The sequence below is a fragment of the Paramisgurnus dabryanus genome, chromosome 10, assembly GCF_030506205.2.
Source record: "Paramisgurnus dabryanus chromosome 10, PD_genome_1.1, whole genome shotgun sequence".
Taxonomy (NCBI): Eukaryota; Metazoa; Chordata; class Actinopteri; order Cypriniformes; family Cobitidae; genus Paramisgurnus; species Paramisgurnus dabryanus.
This window is the reverse complement of record NC_133346.1, coordinates 15,806,377-15,833,331: the sequence shown is the minus strand read 5'-3', so window position 1 is coordinate 15,833,331 and position 26,955 is coordinate 15,806,377. Positions and strand designations below refer to the sequence as shown.

Here is a 26,955-nt window from a genome sequence, read left to right as displayed (position 1 = left end):
ATTTCACATCCAGGGAGATGACTGGGAGCAGATGGGAGAAGTCTGTGGGAATGTGTCGTGTTCACTGCTGATGAAGGCTATGACGCAATCCTCCAATAATGTTAAAAAAATCTCCTGAAAGCGTAACATAAATTTATCGCATATTTACATCAACACTAGTTTGCAAAGTGTGAGATAAATATTTATAAACAACTATGCTCACTTTAATGGTTTTTTTCCAGGTAAAAAACCAAAAGAGGCATATAAATTATTTTAGTTTTGCATTTTATTTGTATAATAATTTATTATATTACAAAATAATTAATACTTATGTTTTAAGTTAAAAAAATAAAAGACAAAATTAAAAAAATATATTTATTAATTTTTTATATTTATTAAAATAGTTTTTATGTTTATATCAATAATCAAGTAAGTAATCAAATTCCTGTAGCTCAGTTAGTAGAGCATCATGTTAGCAACACAAAGGTCAAGTGTTTGATCACAAGAAGTACACTTATAAATGTCCAGCTTAGTAAAATTATTTTTCCTCAGTGGTCTTGAACTTTTAAAACACACTGTATATTTTAATGTTTATAATTAAATTTAGTGTGAATATATTAATTAATTCAAAGTAAATTCTAAATCTTAATATTACACTATTAACAAGACTCCCTTCCTTGGAAAAGAACACATCCTTTTATGAGGTGCCCACCTTAAAAATGCATATGGTATAAATCTCATTAATTTATCCTTAAAGGGGACATATCATAAAATCTGACTTGTTCTATGTTTAAGTGCTATAATTGGGTCTCCAGTGGTTCTATTAACCTAGAAAATGTGAAAAAGAACAACCTAGTAACTTAGTTTTGGTAAACCAAATGTTAAAAAAATAGCTTATTGAAATTTGGCTCCCCCTGTGATGTCAGAAGGGGATAATACCACCCCTTAATCTGCACTATCCAACCACGGCACCACCACTTAGTGTAGAGATCAGCTCATTTGCATTTTAAAGGACACACCCAAAACAGCACATTTTTGCTCACACCTACAAAGTGGCAATTTTAATATGCTATAATAAATTATCTATATAATATTTTTGAGCTAGAACGTTAAATATGTACTATAAGGGGACACCAAAAAATTTATCACATCTTAAAAAATCCTCGTGAAATGTCCCCTTTAAACATCATCAGCCTGATCTGATGGATGTTCCACGAGCTCCCACTGTGTGGCATCAATGAGCCTGTAGTTCATCTGTTTGTATCTTTGTGGGTGTTTTCGCCTCTGCTTGGCCACCTCTTCATACAGGCTCTGAATGACTGGCTGCGGTGGTTCGAATCGGCCCGTCCTGGCCAGGTCCAGGTAATAACCCCACTGGTCAGAGTCCATACGGAGCAGGTGCTTCACCTGTACACCTTTCTCTTGTTTTCTGTGCATCTCTTCCTGTGTTATCTTCTCCATCTCCTCCTGGGTGGGCAGCTTCACGGACCCTTCAAGAATGGCAAGGGCGAACTGAACCTGTGGATGAAAATGTTAGGATGCATCGCAGTCCATTTTCGAAACGTATGTTTAGTTTAACTAAAAGGCTCTCTATTTACCTGACAGTGGAAGTGTACAAAAGGACAAATAATTTTGCAAATGCCAATGAAAAAAATTGAAGGGAAGGCAGGGGGCAGCAAGAACTTGTAGAGTGGAGTCATAACATGGTCCTGTATCTCTAGGCCCAGTTCGGATGGACAAAGGAAGGGGAAGTTAAAATTGTATCCTGTACAGAGCAGAAGAACATCAGCCTGGGTCACTGATCCGTCCTGGAAGTGTAAAGATCCATCCTCTGACACCTTAACAACAGGTGATGTCTGCTGGATACCCAGATGCATAGGAAATGCCAGAGGTGGTTTGTTATGACTTAGAATGACCTAGAGTTTGAAGACACAGGTGAGAGAGAGAGAAAGAGAGAGAAAGTTACTACATATTAATTACAGCTTTAACTATTAACCCCCAAATTATTGGAAACAAACAGGATGTTTTTGAACATAGATCTACAAGCTCAATAATTTACACTAATTTGACATTGAATGTTCTCCACACAATGGAATTGAATGGAGGCAGGCATATGACCCTGTCTGTGAAATCCAGCATAATGTCTCATTGTTTTGATTTCAATCACTGATTTCACTTTAAATTAAATCTTTGACATGGCCTTACTGAATCATTATTAAAGATAATAATAATACCAATAATAATTCATTACATTTATATAGCACTTTCTCATCAAATGAAAGAGTCATTCTTCTCAACCACCACCAACATGTCAAGATTATTTTAAAATAATGTTCTTTACATTATGTAAGATGATTTTATGTATAAAAAAGTGGCTTATTCTTTAAAAAAAAATGGCAGCATGAAAAATCCTGTCCAACTTCTCCTTCTGTGGTCCGCGGATGAAAGAAAACCATATGGTTCGGAACGAAATGAGACAAGAGTAAATGAAGACAGAGCGACCCCGATCATTAACACCCACCTTTATCAAATGACTAAAAGAGAAGTAATTTTAAGGACCAGTAGCTAAGCCAATGAAACGAATACGTGGTATTTCGAAAAGAATCTGCACACACCTGAGCATGGACTTGGGCTAACTCAACGGAAATGTCCACCCCTGAAGCTCCGGCCCCCAAGACCACAACTGACTTGTTAGCGAAGGGCTCTGGATACCGGTATGAGTGACTGTGAATCACTTTACCTGCAAAAACAGCGGGAGAAGGCAAAGCTAAATGTAGGAAGATGAGAGACGGAGAGATAAAAGGAGAGATGCTGGGGTGTAATGAGACTAATGGTTAGGGCTTTTAGGGTTATCCATTTGTAGCGATCAGAGAACATGTACCTTTAAAATGCTCTATTCCTGAAATGTAGGGCAGGTGGGGGTCGGAATAATGCCTGCAGAAAGAGGAAGGAAATATGAGTCAGCGGTGAGACGTTAAAGGGCTCCTGTGGTCTTCTGAATTCCCTTACGGAAATGCCACACGAATGCATAACATAATACCCATTCACATCGCCTTATCCTCCATTTGGAGAGATAAAAGCCACTGGCTGTGTTATGGGGTAAATGAACATGCCAGTATTTGAATAATGCCGTGCATTTAGAACATCAATGCCAAGCCGCAGTCAGAGATTAGATGCAGTTGTGTCCGTTTCAGCACGCCTGGAAGATAAAAGGACTCTTTAGATGCCATTCCTCACCCGCTGCAGACAAACACGGAGTCGAACGTCTCAGCGTTCCGGTCCCCACATGCATCTCGCGAAATTAACTTCCACGTCACAGCTCCCCCTGTTTCCGTCTCCATGGAGATGGGCTTCACCTTTTCCACCACGGTGTTGAACTGTGAGGGACAAAGCGGTCTGTCATAAGCAATAGTCTTGCTTCCGTTGCTGAGAAAATTACCAAGTAATACTGAGAATATTTCAAGATCTCTTTGTTGGGGCTTTTAAACACACTCAAAGGGTTCTTTGATTTTGTGTGGCATCTATGGTAATGCTGAAGCCTTTGTTTGACATACAAGGGTCGGTGTTTCTTACACCCCTGATCAAAGACACAAACTAAAATGTCCTCGAGACAGTGTAAAGCAACAAACAACTTTAACCATTAGTATCTATATGCTTATTTGACTAATACACTGAAACATCCCAGCAAGCAATTTTGCATTTAAAAGACATCTTATAGTCGTCCAAACAAAGCCCAGACATCTAGGCTGAAAAAAGGGAAAGTGTAATTTTATAGATGTCTAACCATAGCCCAAAAATACATTAAAGGTCCCGTTCTTTCTGTGTTTTTGAAGCTTTGATTGTGTTTACAGTGCGCATTATAACATGTGTTCATGTTTCACGTTTAAAAAAAATTCGGCATTTTTCACACAATTTACTTATTTGCATACCGCTGTTTTCACTGTCCTAAAAACGGCTGATGTCCTCCTAGTTTTATAAAGTCCCTCCTTCAGAAATACGCAACAAGTTCTGATTGTGTAGTTTGTTTAGTGTGTTGTGATTCGACAGCAGCTTAGCTTAGCTAGAGTCGTTTGAGCCAAAGTTGCCGACTGATGTATTCCTGTGTGCGGAGTTTAGTCAAAAACTGTTTTATTGACCTCATTCAATCGGGAAGTATAGGGCTGTAATCCAACCCGTCCGTTCGCTGTAGGCTTCGAAAGAGGGATTCTGTTAAAGAAAATATATCGCCTGGCAGTGAACTTTAAGCTTTATCATTTTGCAGGTATTATTTATGCTCTAACAGCAAAATTACAAACTAAGTAAAGTTTGAAAAATGAGATCAGGAAGAACGTGACCTTTAAATAAATAAGTAAATGAAACCAAACGCTGTGTAATAACTGGTGATTATGCTTACATGATGAAACGTAATACATATCTAAAGTTTATTGGTCAAAAACGACATGTAACCTTTAAGTGGGTTACTCACAGACTATATCAGGTCTGAAGTTAACCTAGATGGTGAAATGCTGGCTATGCTTGCTTGAATGTAACCCTGGAGGTAGATGTAAATACACACTAAATGCGTTGTCCCAGAATCCACCCATCTCTGTGTTATCATTGAAACAACACATTTTGTGTTACTTTTAACACAACTTGTGCTATATTTTAACACAAAATCAACACAAAATGACACACAATGTATTAAAATTACACATAATGTGTAACGCACAAATATGTGTAAAAAAATTTTTTTTTAGAAAGATTTAAGATTTAAATTTTTTCATTTTTAAAAAGAGATTTTCTTAGATATCTTAGTGTAGAGAGTAAGAAATGTTTTTGGTCTTAATAAAATGTTTGACCACAGAGTCAATACTAAACAGGTTTCTAATAGCGCTCTGGGGTTGACCTGGATTTGTTTACTCTGGATTTGTAAGTGGCTTTAATAAAGCTGAACGTATTGTGACTCCGTGTTTCTTATATTGACAGAATAATTTGCTCTACAGCAGAAGCGCAGCAGGGGGCTGATGACTGATTAGGCTTCATTACAGTCTTGTTTTGGTTGTTTACCATCTTATTTAAGGGTCAAAAACATGCCATTGAAAACAGCAGACAAATGCAGAGGAAAGGGAAAAAAAAATCACAAACGTGATCTCTTTAATTCTGTTCAATTATTTATCCTAGATAAAAATAAGCTTATATGAAAGAACTAATATGTGAGACTCCATTTCTCAGATTTTACTCAATTGTTACCATAAATGTCAGATAAAATGATAAATGTTAACTGTAAAATGTCTCACACTATGCTAATTTTGGTTAGAATACCATAGTTTACAATTACATCGCATTTGGCAGACGCTTTTATCCAAATCGACTTACAGTGCATTCAAGGGTATATCTTACATTTTTAACCGGTATGTTTGTTTGCCTTTACAATCCTTAGTGCAATAGAGTTCCTTTAGCTTTACTGGTAAAAATATATGGTAAAAATATGGTATCACACATAGTGATAAAATGTATACCTTGTAAGACTTACCACTGTAAATCAGTTTGGATATTGGTGTCTACAAAACACCTAAATGTAAATCCAAAATTAAAGATTGCAACATGAAGTATCCAACTAAGAACTTTATTTGATAAGCAATTGAATGTTTCACTCTGTACAGATACCTTGATATGAGGAGCAATATCATGGGTCTGACAGTACTTTTCCAAATACTCCTGAACTGATGTATGGTGCAAAAAAGAAGGCAGGCGATCATCAAATGGAAAATCGGGGAACATCATAACTTCCTTGGGCAAATTTGTTCTGAAAAACAGAGGAAGAATTGTATAATTAATAACTGGGACAAAACATGAAACCAAATATAGTGTCACACTTTTATTCTTTACCTGAGGCTCTTATACATACTGCTGTGGATGGGATATCCATTGTCTAAGGTTCCCACTCGATCCTCATAGAACCAGGTGCCACCCACGTGCCCAGTCAATTCGTACACCACCGGTGGGTCAAAAATCTCAGACCGAGACAAGATGTGTCGAGCTGCACAGAGCCCTGCGGCCCCGGCCCCTATGACTGCTACACGAATCCTACCCATTTAGATCTATATAGAAAGTAAACCTAGAAATAAAGATTGGTGTAGGTTAATCCATGACAAAGCCTTAGTTATTTTAGGACTTTTAAGTAGTTTTTACAAACAAATCTTACAAAAAACTATACTGGTGTGGATCTTCAGAAAAAACAATGGTGCAAAAGCTGAAAAACACGCCCAAATAATTATTATATAATAATGTATTTATAATTGTAATTGAATCATACATAATATACTAACTATATAATAATAATAATATACATAATTGTAATTTCATTAAAAAAATAATATACTTACTAGGAGTTTTAAGTTAAGATAAAACGTGCACATGCGCACTGCAGCTTTTTATCAGTCCACCTGCAGGTCTCGTATGAGTCAGAACCAATTACCTTGTGAACCCCAAAACTCACCGCAGGTAATCACTACGTTACTCACACACACTATGCACAAAGCTGTTTACTGTGGAGATTTAAGCGGACATAATCCTCCATTTCGAAGGTATTTCTCTATGGTGTTTCTACTAGACATGCTTGGTCACCACAGCAGTTGAATAATGTGTCACTAATGTGAACTTTGCTCGTGTCCGTTGCCTCCAATCAATGTGGATTTCTTTCTTCTCCGTTGCTTGTATTGGCTGAAGGCTCACTTTATAACTGTCAAGTCTTATCGGTTAAGACAGGCACACCCGTTCAGCGAATGGACGCTATTGCCAAATGTTTAAAAGTGTCATGTTACTATGCTTGCAGTTCATGTCCCTGTTTTTCTGAACAACTAGTGGCTGTTAAAGGAGGCGGGACTGTGCAGTGAGTCCGAATTAAAGGCACAAACCATGCACTTGTTTAAAACGATTAGAACTACACAAAATAACGCAAAACCCGTTAAATCTACAACCGAGAGACCGTTTCGTCACAATAATGTGCTCAATCTCCCTTGTAGGTTGCTATGTTTGTATTAAAGTATCTGTGATACGCATTTGCGACATCTACGGGCTGGATGTACACTATGCCGCTTTTGGTATGGTCTAAAAGAAACTGTAAATATTGTGTTTGTTTATGTATTCATCTCTCTTGCAAAAAAGGCTTAATGTAAGTTATGCAGATCTTGGAGAATTTCACGTAGGATGTCGCTAGAATCATTTAGTTTAATTTCACACCTCTTTTTTGTGTCTGTAAGTGGTTACTATGGGGATATGCATTGGATTTAGAATTACAAATCTACAAGATTTTTAACATTCTACATATGAAGAGTTTCGTTGCAAAACGAGATAACTATTTCTTTAACATTTTTGTCAAAACATGTTTATTATTATGTTATTATTTCGTTTTATGGCGTTACTTAGCTGTATTTATTAGTTAAAAAGATTTAAATCAAAACAAACCAACTTCAGTTGAATTGATATTAATTGGAATGCACAACCAAAAAACGAGATTTCTGGAGAAAAAAAAAACGGATGTCTTCGCATATGAAATTAATGTTTTGTGCAGTTTGCATTTCTTGAGGAAAAAGCTTAACAATAAACAAGATTTTGGCCGTTTGGCACAATTTTTTTTCTAGAACTGAACTACAGTTTCTACAGAACTGAATGATTTAGCTCAGAAAGGCTTTTATTGGTGAGCATATTATGATATTTATTGGCCTTATATTACCAGTAAAATTCGAAATGTAACTGACTGCAGTGAATTCCATCATAAAACCTAAATAAAATACACAAATATCATATCAAAAGATGCTATTTATGCACTGTAAAAAAATTCCGTAGAAATTGCAGCTGGGTTGCCGTTAATTTACCGTAGATTTACATTTATGTTCTTTACTGGCAAGAATTTGTTCAAAGTTAAATGAACATTAAACATTTACAAGTCTTTGTCTTTACAGAGTAAAACTAAAAAAACAGCATCAAGCAAAACATTCTGGGAAACAAAATCTGAAGCAAAAAACAGAAAAAGGTTGATGATGATTTCTGATTCCCAGAATGCTTTGCATGAGGCTGTTATTGTATAGTTTTATTCTGTGAAGATAAAGACTTGTTAATATTAAAAATTTATTTAACTTTAAACAAACTCTTGCCAGTAAATAACATAAATGTAAATCTACGGTAAATTACCGGCAACCCAGCTGCAATAACATTGAAATTTCTACGGAATTTTTTTACAGTGTGATATCACAATGGTGGCCATCATGACGTCACAAAGGGTCATTGTAGCACCATAAAAGACCAAATTTGATTATGACGTCATAATGACATTATCATTATATAAAATGCCATTATGACGTGATAAAAGGCATTATGATGTCATAAAGTGCAATTGGAACGTCATAAAGAGCCAATGTGACGTCATAAATGACCATTACGATGTCATAATGGTGGTGTCATTGAAGGCCATTATGACATCACAATGGTGGTAGGTTGATGTCAGAAAAATCCATATATAAAATATTATTATGACCGTTCATAATGGTGCCAGATGTTATTATAATGAGTGAAAATGTTCTGTACTCTTTACTCAGTCACATTCAATGCAGTATAAGCTCCTGTGCCTCAGGCACATAGGCAGGGAAAATGTAATCACGTTTAATCCAGATAACATATTCCTGTCACATCTATGCGTTGCATGTTGTTTTTATATATCGAGAATATAATGTCTTTAGATTAGTCAGGATTCAGCATCAAGCACACATGACAATATTGTACTTAACCTGATTAACCCCACTGGGAAAGATAAACCTCTTGCGTCCACCTCCTCAGTCAATTATGTACTTGACATCCATAATCATTAATGTTATTTACAGACTGCCTGCCCTACCAAAGGAGAGTGTGTTTACTTGAAACCATGCAAGACCTGGTTATTGACAGGATTTATCTGTTCCGGATGAAACAAACTACTTTTTGGAGGATGCTCATCAACAGTGAGTGTGTGTGTGTTTTGCTTTTTTGTTAGCTTTTTTGTTTTCGAAAACCTAAGTGCATGAAGATGATAAACAGCCATTATTTATATTTTTTACAAATTAGTTTCACTGTTGTCTCTTACATAAATCAACTACGATCATCAGATTATAGTCATACACAAGAGGGCCAATGAATAAAACATCCCTTGGTCCCTTTTAGCAGATTGTGTTTTAAACATGCTGACAGTTTGCCAGCATATGGCGCTTCAGGCTAATTGTGTCTCACTATGAAGGATTCGAAGCAACAGGTTGAAGTTTTCCCATGAGGCCACTTGATGGCAGCAATAAGTCAGCCTCTCTGATTTGGTGCCCTAAGGCTTGATGACGACGGGCATTGTGTGTGGTGTGTGCAGTGGTAAGGTGTGGGTTGTCAGAGTGGGAGATGTCCAAAAAACAAAAAAAAACTAAAATTTAAATGGATATATTTACCCTACTATATTTGCCAGTCAAAGATAAGAGAAAAGATGCTGGCTTCAACAGAACCGCGGGGGTACTGATGTTGTCTGATGGGGGAGTAATAGAAAGACAGTGTGTTACTAAGGGACAATGTGTGGTTCTTTGTTTCAGGCAAGCAAGAGCATTCAGCCCACCAGTAATGTTTCATATGGCATGGCATTTCTGTGATGTAAATAGCGAGGTCACAGTGTACCAAGGAGACATCCTTCAAGGTATAGTTTAACTAAAAATAAAAAGTCGGTCATCATTTACTCATTCTTGTGTCATACCAAACCTGCGTGGTTCCCAAAAAAAGAAGTTTAGCAGGATGCTGATTCTGTTCTTTTTTCTTACAATGAATGAGAGCTGTTAACTATTTACTTAGAACTACAGAAATGGAACGCATGGACATTTTGTCTTAAAAAGAACATTATGCTGGTTTCAAAACATAACAAGAGTGAATAAATCAGATTTTTCATTTTTGTGTGAACTACTCCATTCAATAGCTTATAAATGGATCTGTACTATAGCAAGAAAATCACAAAATCGAGAAGAATAGCAAAAACAGCGAGATGGGGAGGTGGAGAAAGAGAAGAGAAATAGGGAGCGGCAGAGAAATTGAAAGAATGGAGTGAATCAACCCTATTTTCCCCGTCTTTGTATTTTACATTCAGCGCAGGTCGCTTCCTGGCACTTCATGGTTTCGACCCAGTCGTATGACGCACCGCTCCCAGATGAAGGGGACCTGCTGCTGCTCAGGCTGATAATGATAATAGTTATGATGATAACAGTAATAACCAACTTCCCGTGTCGCTCTCGTCCTGCCAGCTGCTTACGTGTTAGGATTATCAGACGCTCAGGCACACTGCAGTAAAGATGCTGCGGTACCCTGGGGCGTGCTTTTGTGTATTTGCGGGTGTGCATTTGTGCATACTTGTGTGTTTATGTGGTGATGCCCTCGAATCGGTCCCCCTCCTTCTATTTCCTGTCGATTACACTGCAGCCTGAGGTTGGTGGCCCATTCAGCTGGAGATCTTCTTGTTCTGACATGTGATTTCTGAAGGTGGTCAGGAGTGGGCAGTTACCCACTCATCCTCTTCTCCTTTAGAGAACCTTCAGTTGGAGCTGTGCGTCTGAAGGACAGATAGTATTGGTTCTGTATACTGAAAAGAGCACATTTTCTACAGCAGGCCCTGGTACTCATTACGTTTCACAAAGAAAATGTGGCAGAACAGACATTGCTCATATTGACAGCAATGACAAATGGTACTGAAAACCATGAATTCGTTTATATCTGTTATATCTGTTGTATTGCTTCTAGAACTGCAGTTGTACTTGTGCTGCATTTTTATTAGCTCTTTTTATATTGCTTACTGGAGTCTTTGATTCACATGTGTGAATTTCATCTTTCTGTGTTCAAATGTTTGAAATGAAAATAAACTGTATAATTGATCAGAGAAATGTAACGGCACTGTAAGTTAAAGGTGCAATGTGTAACTTTTAGAAGGATCTCTTGACAGAAATGCAATGTAATATACATAACTATATTATCAGTGGTGTATAAAGACCTTACATAATGAACTGTATTGTTTTTATAACCTTACAATGAACCGTTTTTATCTACATACTCCGCAGGTCTCCTTACGTGGAAGTCGGCGGCATGTTACTACAGTAGCCCTAAAAGGACAAACAGAGCACGTTTAATCCCTATGTTGTCTCAGACGACGATGCAATGGTTGTCCTGTGGCAGCTACAGACGCTTCTCATTGTGTTTCGAAATTGAGGTTGGTTGCAATTCACAATCTCATCACTAGATGCTGCTAAAACATCCTGGATTTGCAAGTCAATTCAACCTACTATTTTAACTCTTTCTGCACCAGCATTTTTCATGATTTTCACAAAAGTTTATTACCTACCTGTAAATGCTCTTCTTAAAATATATAAACATACAATATATTAAATGAAAGAACAGACCCTCTGCTTTCAAAAAAAAAAATATGGGTAGGTTTTTTCAAAAACACCACATTTTGAGCAAAACCTGAGATAATTCAATTTTTGTAAAGGACTTTTGATAGAGATCAGATGCAGAGCGATCCTTAAAACTTACACAGACATACAGCTGTTTGCCCTAGGGCAATACTTCCTGGTTTTATAAGTTGTGGAAGCGCGCCCCTTGGTGGATAATAGTGGTATTGCAGATTGACGAGATAACTCGTTAAAGGCGGGGTACATGATTTTTGAAAAACACTTTGGAAAAGGGAGTCAGGCCGACTACCAAAACACACTTGTAGCCAGTAAGGGGTGTGTCTACTAACCAACATCGTTGCCTGGGTTGCGTATGTGTGCGGCGGGTCTATCGAAAGAAGGTCCAGATTCTATTAGAGGACGGCGTGTTTGTTTAAGAGATTTTAAATGTCAACATTGGCCCTGTCCCTTCATGTGGACTTTTGGTCTTGTGGCCTTAAATTGCGCATGCTCGCTTAGTCTACGAGTCCGTAGGGTGTCCCATATGTCATTTTTATGCTCCGAAGTGTGCTCATCAGCGCCCCCTTTGAACCCTTGATGCGGTCTTCACCAAATAAATAAGTTGGCATCAGTTTTATTTTAATAGCTGGGTTATAAGTGAAATAATGTACAGTTCGGCCATCATTAGTGCAAAAAACCCTTTACTGTGATTCAGGACTCAAAATAAAACCTAAAATTAAGGTCCTCAGGATCTGAAAGTCTACTATTCAATATTGGTTTAATCTTATATTTATGACTTTGATATTTTATCTTATGTATCCTTGCATAGCAGGCACAACACATTTCCTGCATTGCGTGCTGCTTTGGTAAAACATTTGTCTTTTTTAACGTAACACAAGCTGTTAGGAAAATCCAAAGGATTGGTGGTCTTAGCTGCTGTATGCTTTGTGTTTTAATTCCTACTCGTGTAGGTAATCTATTGCCTCGCTACACATTCACTGGTATTCCTGTCATGTCTCATATGCTGATGACTAGACTCTCTGAGTCAGTTACGGAAAACGACATCCTGATTTTCTCGCACAAATGCGCAGAAAGGACTGTTGGTCCGAGATCAGGATAATTTTTAGGTGTAAGGACAAGCAATTAAGGCAATTAACTCAAAACTACGCTTTTAGAGTGACTTTGATTTCCAAGAATAGCATGTAATAATCCTGCCTGTACAACAACATGCAGGTTGCATTTCGTGGAGATGTTTGTTGTCTTTGTCAATGACTTTCTTTGAATATGTAAATAAGCAGATGTTACTTATGGTTAGCAGTTAGCTGCCAAGATTCTCAAAGAAGTGTAATTCAGAAACCAGCGAGTTAATGTGATGACAGTACAGCTCTGCTTTAACCCTTGAAACTTAACAAAAAGTCTCTAGTGTTTGGTACATGAGGAAAAACTACAAAGTATGGTGATATATTTAAAGGATGTAGGGCAAGTTACTTTTACTGAATAATGCTTAAAGGGACAGTTCACCCAAATATGGAAATTCTGTAATCATTTACTCCCCCTTATGTTGTTACAAACCTGTTTGAGTTTCTTTGGTCTGCTGAACACAAAGGAAGATATTTGTAATCAAGCAAAAAGCAGGATCACCATTGACTTCCATAGTAGGAAGAAAAAATATGGCAGGCAGTGGTGCTTAAAACTGTTTGGTTACAAACAATGCTGAAAATATCTTCCTTTGTGTTTAGCAGAACAAAGAAATTTTAATTTTTGGGTAAACTACCCCTTTAAAGTTGGTTTATTTTTTTAAAGTATTGGCTATGAAATAACTACTGTGCATTTTTACGGTATTGATTTTAGAGATCATTAAAGATGTATTAAAGATTTTAAAGTCACAATTACACGTAAGTAGCGTTTGTCTTAGTTTCCCCGTCGTGACGTGGTATATCAAAGCGAAACAGCTACTGAAATGAGAAAAAATGTAGCGTGGGACTTAAATATATTCATTGAGAATTTATTGGGTTGTTGGAAGTTGGATCGTGGTGCTATTTTTTTAATCGCTGTGATATTTTCCTGGGCCCTGCCCTTTCGCCTTTCCTTGTGACCGGAAGTAAAGAGAGATCGTTTTGATGAGGGGAGGAGATTAGCGTTTTTGATTAAAGATTATGAGGGCACATTATTATTTTTTTTTAAATAATGAATGACAGATAAGTCATTTGTAAAAAAAAACACAATATAAAAAATCTGTTTCATTGTGACTTTAACACAAGATATCGCAACAATAGATTATATTTAGTGCCTGTTAATGCGAAAAATAACATTATTAAACCAAAATTAAACCCTGCCTAACCTGTCATTTATAAAAAAAATAAATGCTGTTGTCTTAACACTTTTGGTTAATTTCTACTTTCATTATATAGTGGACATTTGGGTTTACTGTGTTCACTTGTTCACCCTAAAGATACCGAAACAAAATGATTATGTTAATAATATATTATATTGTTTTGGTTTATAACACATAAGTCACAAAAATATTTTAAAATAAGATGCTGGTTTAAACCAAGATATAAAAACATTGCTAAACAAAACAAGCATTTGGACATTGGACTCAAAATCGTATATGAGCTATACTTATTGTGACAGCATAGTTCTGGGAAAAGATTAATCTATATTTATAAATATATATATATATTTATTTATTTATTTATTTATTTATATGTTTATATATTCTTATAAATAAATAAATAAGTAAGAAATAAATGCATATATAAATAAAACAATTATGAAGTGTATATATGTATGTGTGTGTGTTTAAATATACATAATAATTGCACACACACACATATATTATTATTATTATGCGAAAATGTACTTTTATTTTTTATGCGATTAATCGTGATTAATCTTATATATACTATATACTATTTATATATATACTATTTTATTATTAATATTTCTTGCAAAAAAATCCAGAAAAAAGACTGTAATATTCATTTCATTTTAATGACTCATAATCCTATATAAGCTATACTTATTGTGACAGCTTCCTTGTGTGACATCTATATATATATTTCTTTTATATATATATATATATATATATATATATATATATATATATATATATATATATATATACTAATAATATTTTCTGTAAGAAATATTTACCGGTGCAGCCAATAAAGAATAAAATAGTATAGTATAGTATATAGTATATATATACTATACTATACTATACTATTTTATTATATTTTATTCTTTATTGGCTGCAACGGTAATTATTTCTTGCAGAAAAAATCCAGAAAAAAGACTGTAATATTCACTTCATTTTCATGTATACCTTTACTTTAACCGTGACTGGGTCTCAGAGTTAATAAGATCAACTGAATCCCTAGGTCTCATGAGAATAATTGTATCATAAAGGCATTTAACCTTGAGCTGCCCCAGGGGGAATGCTCCCACAAGACTTAACTACTTCAAATAAAAAGCTAAAAGTAAAATAAAAAGGTTCAATATAAAAATCTATTTCAAATAAATTATTCCTTTTTGTATGGAGTAATAAAAATAGAAAACGTTTGTTTATGCATTATCGGAGGTCTAAGTTTAATATATTAAAATTTGTGACACGAAAATCTATCTAAATCCAGAAGCAAATGAACCTGCCTCCACATCATCATGATTCAATGAGGAGGTTGAGGAGTCCCAGGTGCTGGCTTTATTTGTACAGTATAATTAAAAGCCACATTGGATGAGCAAAACTAAATTAATTGTTAAAAATTGGAGCTCTTATTCTGCAAATTTCCTTTTGAAACAACAGACGTAATTACTGGTCATGAATGAAGGAAAAGACCTAGTGCCATTAGTTGTAGGGCACTGGGGCCATTAGGGATGTGCCAAATTGGGCTAATTTTCACTGAGGGCCATGTGCGTGGTGAAGTGATGGAGAGAAAAAAAGACAAGAAAGAGAGAGTAGGTAGAGAAAAGGATTGGGGCTCCATCAGTTTGGGAACGGTGAGTAATGAACCCGCAGCCAATTGAAGCGCACCCGTCAAACATTTAAGAATTAGATGTTCTGTAAATTAAAGATGTTTATCATGACCGCTCTGCCTTTAAGCATCTTTTAAACATGTGCGGGTGTTTCATTACAGCCGAGTCCCAATGGAGTCACATTGTCTGATAATGATAAACATCTGCTCAGTGGGACAATTTTAATTTACCCACCTTTGTTCTGGAGGATTAGTTTTCTATGCTATCACATGCTATTTTTAAAAATGCTACATTCTGTACGCTCTGTTCAGGCAGTAATAGCACCACTAACAATTTTTTTGTAACATAGACTTCAATAGTTTATTTATGAATCCATTCACATAAGTCTAATAGTTTTATGCTCCATTCAGTTTTGTTTGTTATAATAACCATTTAGCAAGTATGCTCCCTCAAAATGCATTATTAATATCCAGCACTATTGAATTGAATCAAAAGAACATACATACAAAAATACATCGAAAATAAAGTCATAAGTGAACATTGTTCACTTGCATACATTTGTGTTTATGTGTGCATTCAAATTTTTTGACCATTGTCTTTTTGTTCAGTTTTGTTTGTACAGTAGCACCATCACATCTTAAATTTTCCCACAGCCCGAATTTTAGTTTAACCCCTCCTAACCCTCAAATCCAAAGCCGTCCGCTCTCACATGATGTGCAAAACACACATGCACATCTCTCTTACACAGGCTTGTCGCAGCCGGGCACCTGAGTGGCCAAATACGCACGTGACAGCCCTCAGTCGTCATCTCGTCTACCCAGATAAAGACTGTGCGCGGTGCGATAACGCCGGCCGTCTCGGCTCCAGTGCCCTTAGGGTTTTAGGCAGAATGGGAGAAGCTAATCTCAGACACAATAACCAGCAGAGATGACAGACCAACACACTGCAGCTGTGTCACGGCGCTGTGCACATCACACATTAGCCATTCACTGAGGGGGAGAGGGGGGAATAAAACCTCTGTGGAGGATTTGCCAAATGTCTGACTGCTCCTGTGTTTCAGTTCTCCTATATGTCCGTTTACATTATCTTCTGGTCCGTGTTAGTGAGGTTGGCCCGCAATTATTGCTTTATTGTGGCACTTTGTGATAGACAATTTTCTTCCATCACATCCTTTGACATCTGTCCCTTTTATGTGCTCTGCCTGATAGGGGAGTGTGTTTATTGCTTACCGAGGTCTCTCTGTGTGTGTTTTGTGCGCTTTAATCCTGGTTTGATGCTATACCTCAAAGCATATGATAGCTTAACTATGCATGTGCGTAATAGTTATTCATGCTTGCAAATATATTTTTTAATCTGTTTAACCATTTTCTATATAAAAGAGGCTTGGATGATAAGACAAAATGCATTTGTGTGTTTAGTTTATGTACTCCTAATGTGTATTATGAAGGGTCCCGGCTCTGTTGTACCACAACATATTTAAGTGTTTGTAATTGAAAGAACATTCACACTTTGTGTTGTTTTGACTGTTTGATGGTGACTCACCTGCTTTATTCACATTTCTTTGTATCTCAGTGCCTCTTTTTTTCCCATATCTATCAATTTTTTCTGCCTCCGTCTCTCCAAATGTAGAAGGAGAGCACGCCCCCAATAGGTCACTTTCCTAATCTGAAAAGACACAATTTCACATGCGTGTTTAGCATCGGAATAAGCCGCCATCCAATCAGTGCACGAAACACATCGCCCCTCACTTGGTCATGATGATGTCACAGGGGTGTGTGTGTGTGTGTGTGTGGAGCGTGTAAGCGCGTTGCGTAGCGAGTGGGCACGCGGGCTGTGCGGAGCATTGGCTCAAATCTGAGATTTATTGTGTCGCCCAGCTCCTTATTTTTGTTGTCACTCCGCCTTCTTTTTCGTTTAACGTCACATTCGCATCAATCATCACTTTTCTCCCCTCCATCTGCGTCTCACCATCCATCTCTCGCTCTTCTCCATCACTATATTTTTCCCTTCCCCGTATCTCAGTCGGTTCATCCTCCCTTTCCCATTTATCACGACTCCATGATTGTTATTGTTCATTTGAGCTCCGACAGTATTATAACACCTCGGGCTTACAAGATCTTGCTGTGCTGTTTGTTTTCTTATTTTTTGCTTTAAACAGGCGAAAGAGTACAAAGATGAGCACACATCATAAACCTCACAAAATTAAATTGTTAGAAAGGGAGCGCGTGTCAGAAATGCTCCTGTAATCAGCTTCATTATATTGGTGTGCGACTTGTCCATTCGGTGGTCTATCAAAAATTATTTTCAAAGGAGAGAAAATGCCTTTATTTCACAGCCAGGGCTGATTGCTGAAGCGTTTCAAAGCCATTTGACTGAAAATGAGCGCAGCTCAAGCGTGGAAATGGCAAGCTGTTTATGATGTCACCTAAACCCTGACTCATTCTGTAGGTTTCTATTCTGTATAATTTTTTTTTTAAATCATACGTCGGGCCGGTAGCGCAGATCTCTTTTGAGATACCAGCTTGTTTTCGCAATTAAAAAGTCATTTTCCTCCCGCGATTCGCAGCTAAATCTGCCTGACATTTGTTCGCCATGTTTTGAATGACGAGCCAATGGCGTGCCTTTGGCTCAGCCGTTTCTGATTGAACAATGAGCGGAGTCTCGCTTTCGGAGGTTGCTCCATTGGGGTATTTATACACTAAAGTGCGACGACCCCTTCAGTCCAATCAGCAGCTGCCGTATTAGAGCTAAAACCAAATGGTGGTTTGTTGTTTTGCTCTCGTGTTCTTTAAGAGCGTGCAGCCGCATTGGCCAATCATTGCCGCAGCGTGCCGTCTTTGTGATTTCTTTGGAATGCTGTTGTTTGCTTAAATTGCTCTCTTCTTACACAAGAAAACCGGAATGGGGAGCGTGCAGCTGTAGAAAGGGTGGCTGATTGCGCCTATTGTTTAGCGAGTGTGCCTCATGGGCACTCATGGGGTATTTGCCGCTCAAGGAGGCTGGGGTGAAGGGGGAGAGTGTGCGTGTGTGCGAGAGTGTGTTTGTAATGAGGATGAGGATGGAGGTTAAAATGATGTCGAAAGGGTTGGCTTTATAATTTATGATAATTTCCGAAAAAGCGCTCTTTGGTCGGTAAAAACCCCCATGAGGGACTCTTAAAGTAAGCTGTATTGACATACGCTCTCATTGTTTCACAAAAGACACACGTAGGATACTCCGTGAAGGGCAACGGTAAAGAACTCTAAAGGGGTTTGATGCCGTTTTCCCTCTTCCCTATTGTGTGCCGAAACAACTCGGCTTATAACCCCAAGTCCCATCTCTCACAATGATGTGTGTCTTCGCTCGAAGGCGATATCAGTGAGATGGAAATGTTTTGACAGTAGTCGGTTCCAGAGCCATCATGTTTTTAAAAGACATTATCTGTTAATGTGATGATCTTTGAGGTTTCACTCTGCTTGACGGGCGACTTTGACATTGTTTTGTATCTCGCAAGATGCATCTGACTAAAGTGAGAACTGTGATTTGTTTTCCTGGCTTCTCCATTCAGAGACACTTGTTTGGTTTAATTTATTGTGCGATACGAGTTCGAAGCCGGAAAAAGCGAGATTGACGTACGTTTATACATCTGTCTCTCTAATGACAGTATCTCAAGCTGCCACAAATTTGCATTGATGAGTGCTTGTGCGTGATGTGTAGTGCGTCTCTGCACATCAATGCAAATGTAGATTTTCCGAGGCCTGAAATACAGTCACATCTGTAGATGTGAGGGTCTTTGAACATTCATGTTATCATATGTTGGCATTACGGCGACCGAAAGAGAGAGAAAGAGAGAGAGAGACTGAATGTGTGTGTGTACACTGTATATAAATTGGCAGGTTGTAATTAAATGTGCAGACCTCTCCACTATCTCCTCCTCCAGCCCTGCGCCAGTGACGCACAAGCGGCTGCAGCAAAGTGAGTCATCCAGCCCTAAGGATCACCAGCCCTCCCTCTATCTCTATATCCCCCTCTTCCCCAGTCCCCCCTTTTACCTCTGTCTCTCTTACCCTCCTCCATTCACTCCCTGCCCCTCCATCCCTCTTCTCCCTTTCCCCACTTTCCCCTGACATTTCAAGTCACATGGTTTTCACTTCTTGACCAATACCTCAGTTTCTCCATCTCATCTTCCATCTTTCTCAGTCACTCTATCATTTTCACAGTCCCTATTACATTTTGCCATCCTTTTTCCATTTCATAGTTCTGATATATTTTGAGAAGTCAAGCTGATGCATCAGATGACAAAAAGGGCAGATGGCACTGAGTTAAGAAAAGAAACGTACTAAAAAGTAATTCAAGAGTTTTATTTCGGATGAATGACTATGCTAATTGCAATAATACATGACGTGTATCTACAGTGGCAACGTTAGTATAAATAGGTCTGGCAGGACCATTAAATGTATATGAACGTTATGCAGATAAACATGATTAACCAAACAAAAGCCTGATTCATTGTATGACTCATTATTAATCACTACTTTCAAATATGCTGTCTTTCTCAAATTGACAGCTGCAACCAAAATAAGCAGGGCGTGTTGTAGGAAAGTGTATGAGCAACTGCGCAAGCAGAAAGTGTCCTGATGGTTACTTTAGATTAATCAGAAGTTATAGTAGTGAGTAGATCCTAAGGCTTTGTTATGCAATGTCATACAAAAATTGTCAAAATAATGATCGCAAGCATCACAATCTGTTGTATACATTTGGTACTAACATGTACTTTTGACGTACTTATAGGCACCAATATGTACTGTGTAGGTGCAAAGGGTACCACCCCAGTGATAGCTAGGAACCATTTTTGACCTTTTTTTGCCAGTTTGGAGGAAGTGGGATGAAGACATAGAGTCATATAATTGTAAACATTACACTGGTAGCCTTTAACTTAAAATAATGCATCGAACGCCCGGGAAAAAGCAATTTAGCACCTAACCTGCCGTGGTTATCCAATTACCTTCATCTGAAATGCGGATATGCATGGGAATCAACATGCTGATGTCAGTAGGCATTGAAACACCGTTAACAGTGCTGAAACAATGATATAATGAAAGCTTTTTTATTAAAATAAAGGCAGCAGTTGCATAATAGCTGACGGGAGGACCTGTGTCAATGAAAAGAAATGTAAGTTTTTGATTTCATGAAGCGATCGCAGCTCTGAGTCACTCGGTTTCCTCTGTTATTGCAGATGAAGCAATGACTAGTCACACTCACAAACTTCACAAATTCTCTCTACTTTCACTACATCGGAATTTATTTCTTACAGCAATTTGTGACTCTGTCTGTGAAATCCAGGCTAAGGTTTCATAATTATGAGATTTGGAGCATCAAAGTTTGATTTCAATTGATTTCTTTGACATGACCTTACTCAATCAATATTAAAAATATCAAGGTTTTATTATATTATTATATTTATATTATAATATATATTTGTATGTATGCTCAAATGTGTAGAAATGGTTTTGCCTAGTTTTGTATACTACCCCTAATTGCAGTAGTCTACTATACTGCTGTTATGTGAAGGTAACGATTATACACAGATTTTCAAATATGTAATATAATATTATAGAATCTTTAATAAAAATTATTAATTTGCACAAATAACTGCAGCAATTCTTTAACTCTTTCCCCGCCATTGACGAGTTATCTCGTCAATAAAGAGAAAACATTTGCATTAAAAAAACCCGTGTTCCTGATGAGTTTTTATATTAATCTGTAATACCGCCATTATCGACTAGATTGCGCACTTTCTCAATTTATGAAAAAAAAACTGAAGCCAAAACATTATTTTAATGTTAATTTAAAATTTTAAACATTATAAACTCTGTGTATGTTTTGATAATCGTTCTGAACCTGATCTCTAACAAAATTCCTTCACAGAAATGAAATTATTTCAGCTTTTTGCTAAAAAAAAAATGTTTTTAAAGAAAAATAGGATGAAAAGTTTTTCCCATTTTGATTGTTTGTTTGAAAGCAGAGAATTTGTTCTTTCATTTGATATATTTGTATGTTTATATATTTTTAAAAGAAAATTTTCCTGGAAGGCATTTTGTAAAACTTTTGTGAAAATCAAAAAAAAAAATGACTGACAGGGAATGAGTTAATCCTTTACATGCTCACTCACTGTAAAACATAATGCAGCATGAAGTTTAAACAACTTGGTTTTGCAAGTTGTTTTAAATTGATTTGACATCATTTAGTAATGTGAGCCAGCAAAGTGTAGTTTACTGCCTATTCATTTGCAACTATATTGTGTGGCCACAATAGTTACAATAGCCATCTCTTCCTAAAGTCTTGGAATGGAGAGGCACTGTGGGTGAGTTGGTGTATGATGGTGGGATTCAGAGGAGCAGGTATGGCTTATCAAAACATAATCTAGAACAACAAGGTCGTCACTCGCTGGAGGACATTGCATGGCACTTTCTGTACTCGAAAACCCACCCACCAAGAAGCACTTAAAAATACAATCTAACAGCTTGATTTTCGACTGTAATATCGAAATGATTTTCAGGTTTTAGGCTAGTGTTGTGGGAATCTTTTACAATCAGTTGTAAACTTAAAGTATTCATATCTGTGTGTGTGATATGGCATGCCCACTGGAGATGCACCAATATAAAAATTTCAACCGATACCGATTATTCAGAGTGATATTTGCCGTCACCTATACCTATACCTATAGTGGTTATTTTAACTTGCATTAATTAAATTCTGAAGATTAAATTTTCTGAATGTTATTTATACACTTAATGACTATTAACATTTAACATTATACTAGTGATGTTTCTTAACATAGAGCTCAAATTCACTAGCCTAGAAATCTAGACGCACCCTAGCGGCCGCAAAATATATTTGCTGCCAGGGTTTAGTCTAGGCACTCACAATACACTTAACCGGTCCAAAAACCAAAATTTGGTCAGGCCAATCACACCATGTGTAGCGTCTGTGGGGCGGGCTTAACATGATGACGACAGAGCTGCAACGGTTCCTACTTGAAAACAGAGAATGGCTGCTGCTGCTGGCGAACAGCTATCTTTTGAAGCGGCTTTGGCCGCGACTCTGGAGGACTTAGACTTATGTTTTTCTTTGAGAGAAGAGCAAATAAACCCTACTGAAGTCCTTTTTAAGCAAGAAAGATGTGTTTGGAGTTTTGCCGACTGGTTACGGTAACTACGTCACCTTCTTCGTTGCTCTGATCCGTCATAGCGCTATCCTATTGCGTGCAGAGGCATTTTGAGGGACAACCTTATATCCCGCCCCTTGCATTGAGCCGTTTGTGTGAAGAGTTGCCAGACCTTACATCTTGATGTAGGTCTGGCTAACCAGGCTACAAATTCACTGCATTTCCTCTTCTCTTTTGATTGGAGAGGATTAATCAGGGTTCCCATAGGTCCTTGAATGTTTGTGAATCTGGGGAAAAAATTCAAGGACCTGGGAAGTTTTTGAAAATATACATAATACATAGATACAGGTCACTGAAAGTGCTTGAATCTATTTTATGCAAGACGTTTTCTTGAAAAAAAATCATATTATTCTGTGTGTAGTGTAGGATAATATCATAAAAATTCTATACTTTTTAAGCACACATGCTAAATTTTTCGCTTTAAATGCTTATATCTTCTGTATTCGAATGTTGATTCATACAAAAATGCTTTTTTGCATAGTTGTATTTGACACATCAAAACGTCTCGGGTTACGTATGTAAATGTTGTTCCCTGAGAAGGGAACGAGACGCTGCGTCTCCCTTGCAATACTTCCTGCATCCCTGTAACGCCGTCTTTGGCCATTTTTCAGATAACGATATACTTCCTGGCTCCCGCGTCACCATGTCTTTGTCGTTAAGCCTCACCATTGGTTGAATTTGGTGCAGAGTCAGACGCACTTAACCCTGGAGGCGTCCCCAAAGTGTCACCGCAGTGACGCAGCGCGAGTTCCCTCAAAAGGGAACTGTAACAATGTATCTTAAAAGGTAACATGATGTAACTTGCTCTCACTTGAAATGTGTCCCCACATTTAGTCCTTGAATTTAACTAGGTGTGGGAACCCATCGGCCATGACTATCGGCTTTTTTTAAACTATCGGCCGATATCTGATAGTTAGAAAAGGTACTTTTATTGTGCGATACCGATTACAGGCTGATATCAGTGCATCTCCAATGCCCACTTTTTGCAATTTAGTCAATTCCTAATGGATAAAATCCCACTCTACATTTTTGCATTCTGCATCACAATATGAAAGTAAAATCGAATGCATAATCTGTCTCATAAATAATACAACCATGCAAACGTTTGCAAAAATATTTATTTATTTACGGCCTCAGAACTGAATATCTGCTATTATACATTATTATTCGCTTATCTTTTGTTTGAAGTCCTACTCTATTTTATGGCACTTTCTTTTATGTACACGGAAATTGAAGGTTGATATCACTCGAGAACCTAGTAAGTCGTGGGAATTTTGAGCTTTTTGAAACAGCATTTTGTAACATTATGTTTACAAATCCTGAAAGGCAATACTTCCCTTTTTACTGAGTGGCATTAAGCAATACAAGAGAGTATAATACCATTGAATTGTGGAGAACAAAGCCAATACAACCTAAGAGGCAATATTACCAAAACGAATGTAAATGGATACATAATACATAATTCAGTTTTTAAACTGTTGGGTAATAGTCAACAAAGGAAACAGCACACACATTCTTTCATCCTGCATGACGTTGGCCTCCGTCTGTTTCATCTAAATATCCTCATTGAATCTTCTGTCCTTGTGCCGAGGCTTATGCGCTAATCTCCAGTCATAATAGGCCTCATTATTAAACATATTGCACTGAACTAACAAAGCCATCTGGCTCACTGAATAGGACAAGAGCTACTGTTCATTTTATGTCACCTAGTAGTAACACACTGTAAAAACACAAGCTGGTACCACTATTGGTTGAAGGGTGAGGGGTGGTACAATATGATTGACGAGGGCGCGAATGACCTCATAATGGATGAATTTGTATGAGGCGATGCAGAGAGGGCTTTGATGGACTGAATCAGCCAGTGGTAATTAAACGATTAATAGTACTTAGCTCAACTCAGATCATCTCCGTCGCTGGCTCCCGTGGGGCCCGTCATCATGTAGAAATTACACAGATGTTATCGCTTTCTCGTCTGTAGACAGACACGCAATCAGCGTTTGGTGAGGCTCGTCCGTAGACATTCGCGCACTAAACCAATGTCAAATGACACCAAAAAAGAGATGCTGATGTTAATGTGGTGCTGATCAACAAAACAAGCCTTTATATGCTTTTTGGAGCAAGAGGTTACAAACTAAATCAATAAATATGAAGTCTACATGAAATTAAAACTGACCATTATTTACTTTCATAATAGCCAAGTCTTATTGTGAATGATTTATTCGTTATTCAAAAGATGTAACCTTGCTGTGCCTCTGTAATGATATTACATTGAGCAGACACTTTCCTCCAAAAATGTCATTCAAGCTATGCTATACATTTTATCAGTATGTGTGACGTGTTTGAATCAAACCCATCTTAGCAGTGCTAATGCAGTGCTCTGCCAAATGAGCTACACAGACTTTCCAAACCCTGCCTTTATGTACCCAGCCTCCCAATTTACAATTTTATTGAATATCCTGTTTCACTTCACATTACAGAAGTAAAATAGATTGCCAGCATCCTTTATTGACTCTAAAGAGCCATTTATTGCTGGCTGTAATTCACATTTATTATGGTTACACACTTAGGTTTATTAATTTAGTACATGCTTTTATCCCAAGAGACGTACAAGCACAACGCAAGCAATTTATCACAGGCAGACAATAACATTAAAAGTGCAATGTTCCGCAGTTTCCCGGAAGGTATAAGCTAGCACAGAGATTGAAAGACAGATGTTTCAGTGACACATGGTTATGCCACTACGACAGTCTGTGGAAAGTGGTAGAGGTGACGAGAAACGAGGTAAAACATCTGTCTACAGCTTCTCTCGTGAAGCGTGACTGTACTTTTCGCACAGTTACAAACATTTATTTTCTGTCTTGGGGAATGTAGCGCATACTCACGATGCGTTTCATTCATCTTTTTGCATTCTATCTGCCTCATCCCCCCCTCCTCTCTCTCTCTCTCTCTGTCTCTCCCACAAATTCGTTCCCCTCCCTCCCATTCGGTGGATCAGAGGCTCGTGGGTGTCGTGGATGAGTCATATCAGCAATTTACCCAGTTTAAAGCATCGTTCAAATTACTTCCCTTCCAGTCAGGGACCGTGCTGATAACCGATAACAATTTTTCGTTCTCGCAAGGAGTTTTGGAGGACGTTTGTCGGTTCGTGTTGTCACGCGCAAGTTTTATGGCGCGCGATGTGTGTGTTTAGCAACGGCGCGCATGCGCCGATCGTCGCTCGATCTGTGAACAGCAGAAGTCGAGGAGAAACACGAGTGTTGACTGGTGAACATTGCACACGCGTTTCTCTTTGACCTAGGCTGGTTTGTTAACGCATTAACAGACTCGGTTGAGTCTAAATTATACTAGGGCAAAAACCTTGCTGTACGAAATTTTAAATAATTTTTTTTTTTCAATAAAGACAATTTTGAAGGGCAGTTTAATTATAGCCTGCGTGATATTATCGTCTGTTTATTCGTTTAACAGTTTCATCTAAAAAATAAATAAATAACCTGCGTGAATACCTTCCATATATATATATTTTTAAATCTCTGTCGATGATAAACTCAAGGTTTGAAAGGTAATTGCCTTTCCTCTCTCCCTGACTCCCTCTAAGTAACATTTACCCTTATGCCAACTTTAATTGCAAAATGGGCAACAACTCAGAGGAAATGCAATGAACAACCCTTGGTATCACGTCATCATAGCGCCCTCTTCTGGTTATCCTTTGCTTTAAATGCAAACATCCCGGATAACAAAAAGCAGTTTTATAAATTCTATTTGATGTTTACTAAATGTACTATATATTATTTTAAAAAAGCCTGCAAATATACTCGCAAGACAATAAAAAAGTTAAAAATACAGAGTTTTATCTGTATAACTTCGTAACTAATCAAAATTGTAACATTTATCCTAGTTAAAAATGTATTGTAGGGAGTGTTATATGGTAACAAATGAAAAAATAAATACATAAACGAAATAGTATGAATTTGGGTAGCAAGAATTTGTGTGACTTATCTAAAAAGTGGCTTTTTACATGAAATGTTATCTACACCATGTTCGTCTGTCTGCATCTTATTGCCTCATGGTTACTTGTTTTTACGTAGTTCCAACACATATTAACATTTTTTGTTCATTTGTTATTACAAATAATTTATGCCATACATAAAATATCTTTAAATGCTTCTACTCCATTACATGGTAATAGCCTACATTGTGCATAACCTTTGGGTGTTTTTAGGGAAATAATATTATATATTATTAGCCTATGTATTATATATATATATACACATAAAAATGTTTAGGAATTGAAATCATATTTTGACACACTGTAGAAACTTTGCCCACCATACGTGCTTACAATATTTTTTAAGCATTAGCCTATATTCTGAAGACCATGTT

The 26,955-nt window shown here is 37.3% G+C and overlaps 1 protein-coding gene and 1 long non-coding RNA gene across 3 annotated transcripts; one reads left to right on the top strand and one right to left on the bottom strand.

Annotated features, from left to right (window-relative positions):
* Positions 1-116: 116 nt before the first annotated feature.
* LOC135779762 (uncharacterized) lies at positions 117-6,969 on the bottom strand. Of its 2 annotated transcripts, XM_065290659.2 has the most exons (9): positions 6,345-6,969; positions 6,164-6,211; positions 5,848-6,076; positions 5,626-5,764; positions 3,217-3,356; positions 2,861-2,913; positions 2,595-2,719; positions 1,578-1,895; positions 117-1,497 (listed from the first exon to the last, which is right to left on the bottom strand). In XM_065290659.2, the coding sequence occupies exons 3-9, from the start codon at positions 6,051-6,053 to the stop codon at positions 1,159-1,161; spliced, it is 1,320 nt and encodes a 439-aa protein (XP_065146731.1). In that variant the 5' UTR covers positions 6,054-6,076; positions 6,164-6,211; positions 6,345-6,969; the 3' UTR covers positions 117-1,158. The 2 variants fall into 2 exon arrangements, with proteins under 2 accessions (XP_065146731.1, XP_065146732.1); XM_065290660.2 differs by lacking the exon at positions 6,164-6,211.
* Positions 6,406-11,222, top strand: LOC141282911 (uncharacterized). Its single transcript, XR_012337786.1, has 4 exons — positions 6,406-6,462; positions 8,838-8,954; positions 9,561-9,661; positions 11,064-11,222. It is a non-coding gene; the product is annotated as an uncharacterized lncRNA (long non-coding RNA).
* Positions 11,223-26,955: the final 15,733 nt, after the last annotated feature.

Excerpts from the sequence above, each read along its gene's own strand:
- LOC135779762 (XM_065290659.2), bottom strand. The coding sequence starts at position 6,053 with ATGGGTAGGATTCGTGTAGCAGTCATAGGGGCCGGGGCCGCAGGGCTC. Across the intron at positions 5,765-5,847 it reads AGTATGTATAAGAGCCTCAG|AACAAATTTGCCCAAGGAAG; the intron begins GTAAAGAATAAA and ends TCTGTTTTTCAG. Across the intron at positions 1,896-2,594 it reads TAGCCCAAGTCCATGCTCAG|GTCATTCTAAGTCATAACAA; the intron begins GTGTGTGCAGAT and ends TTCAAACTCTAG.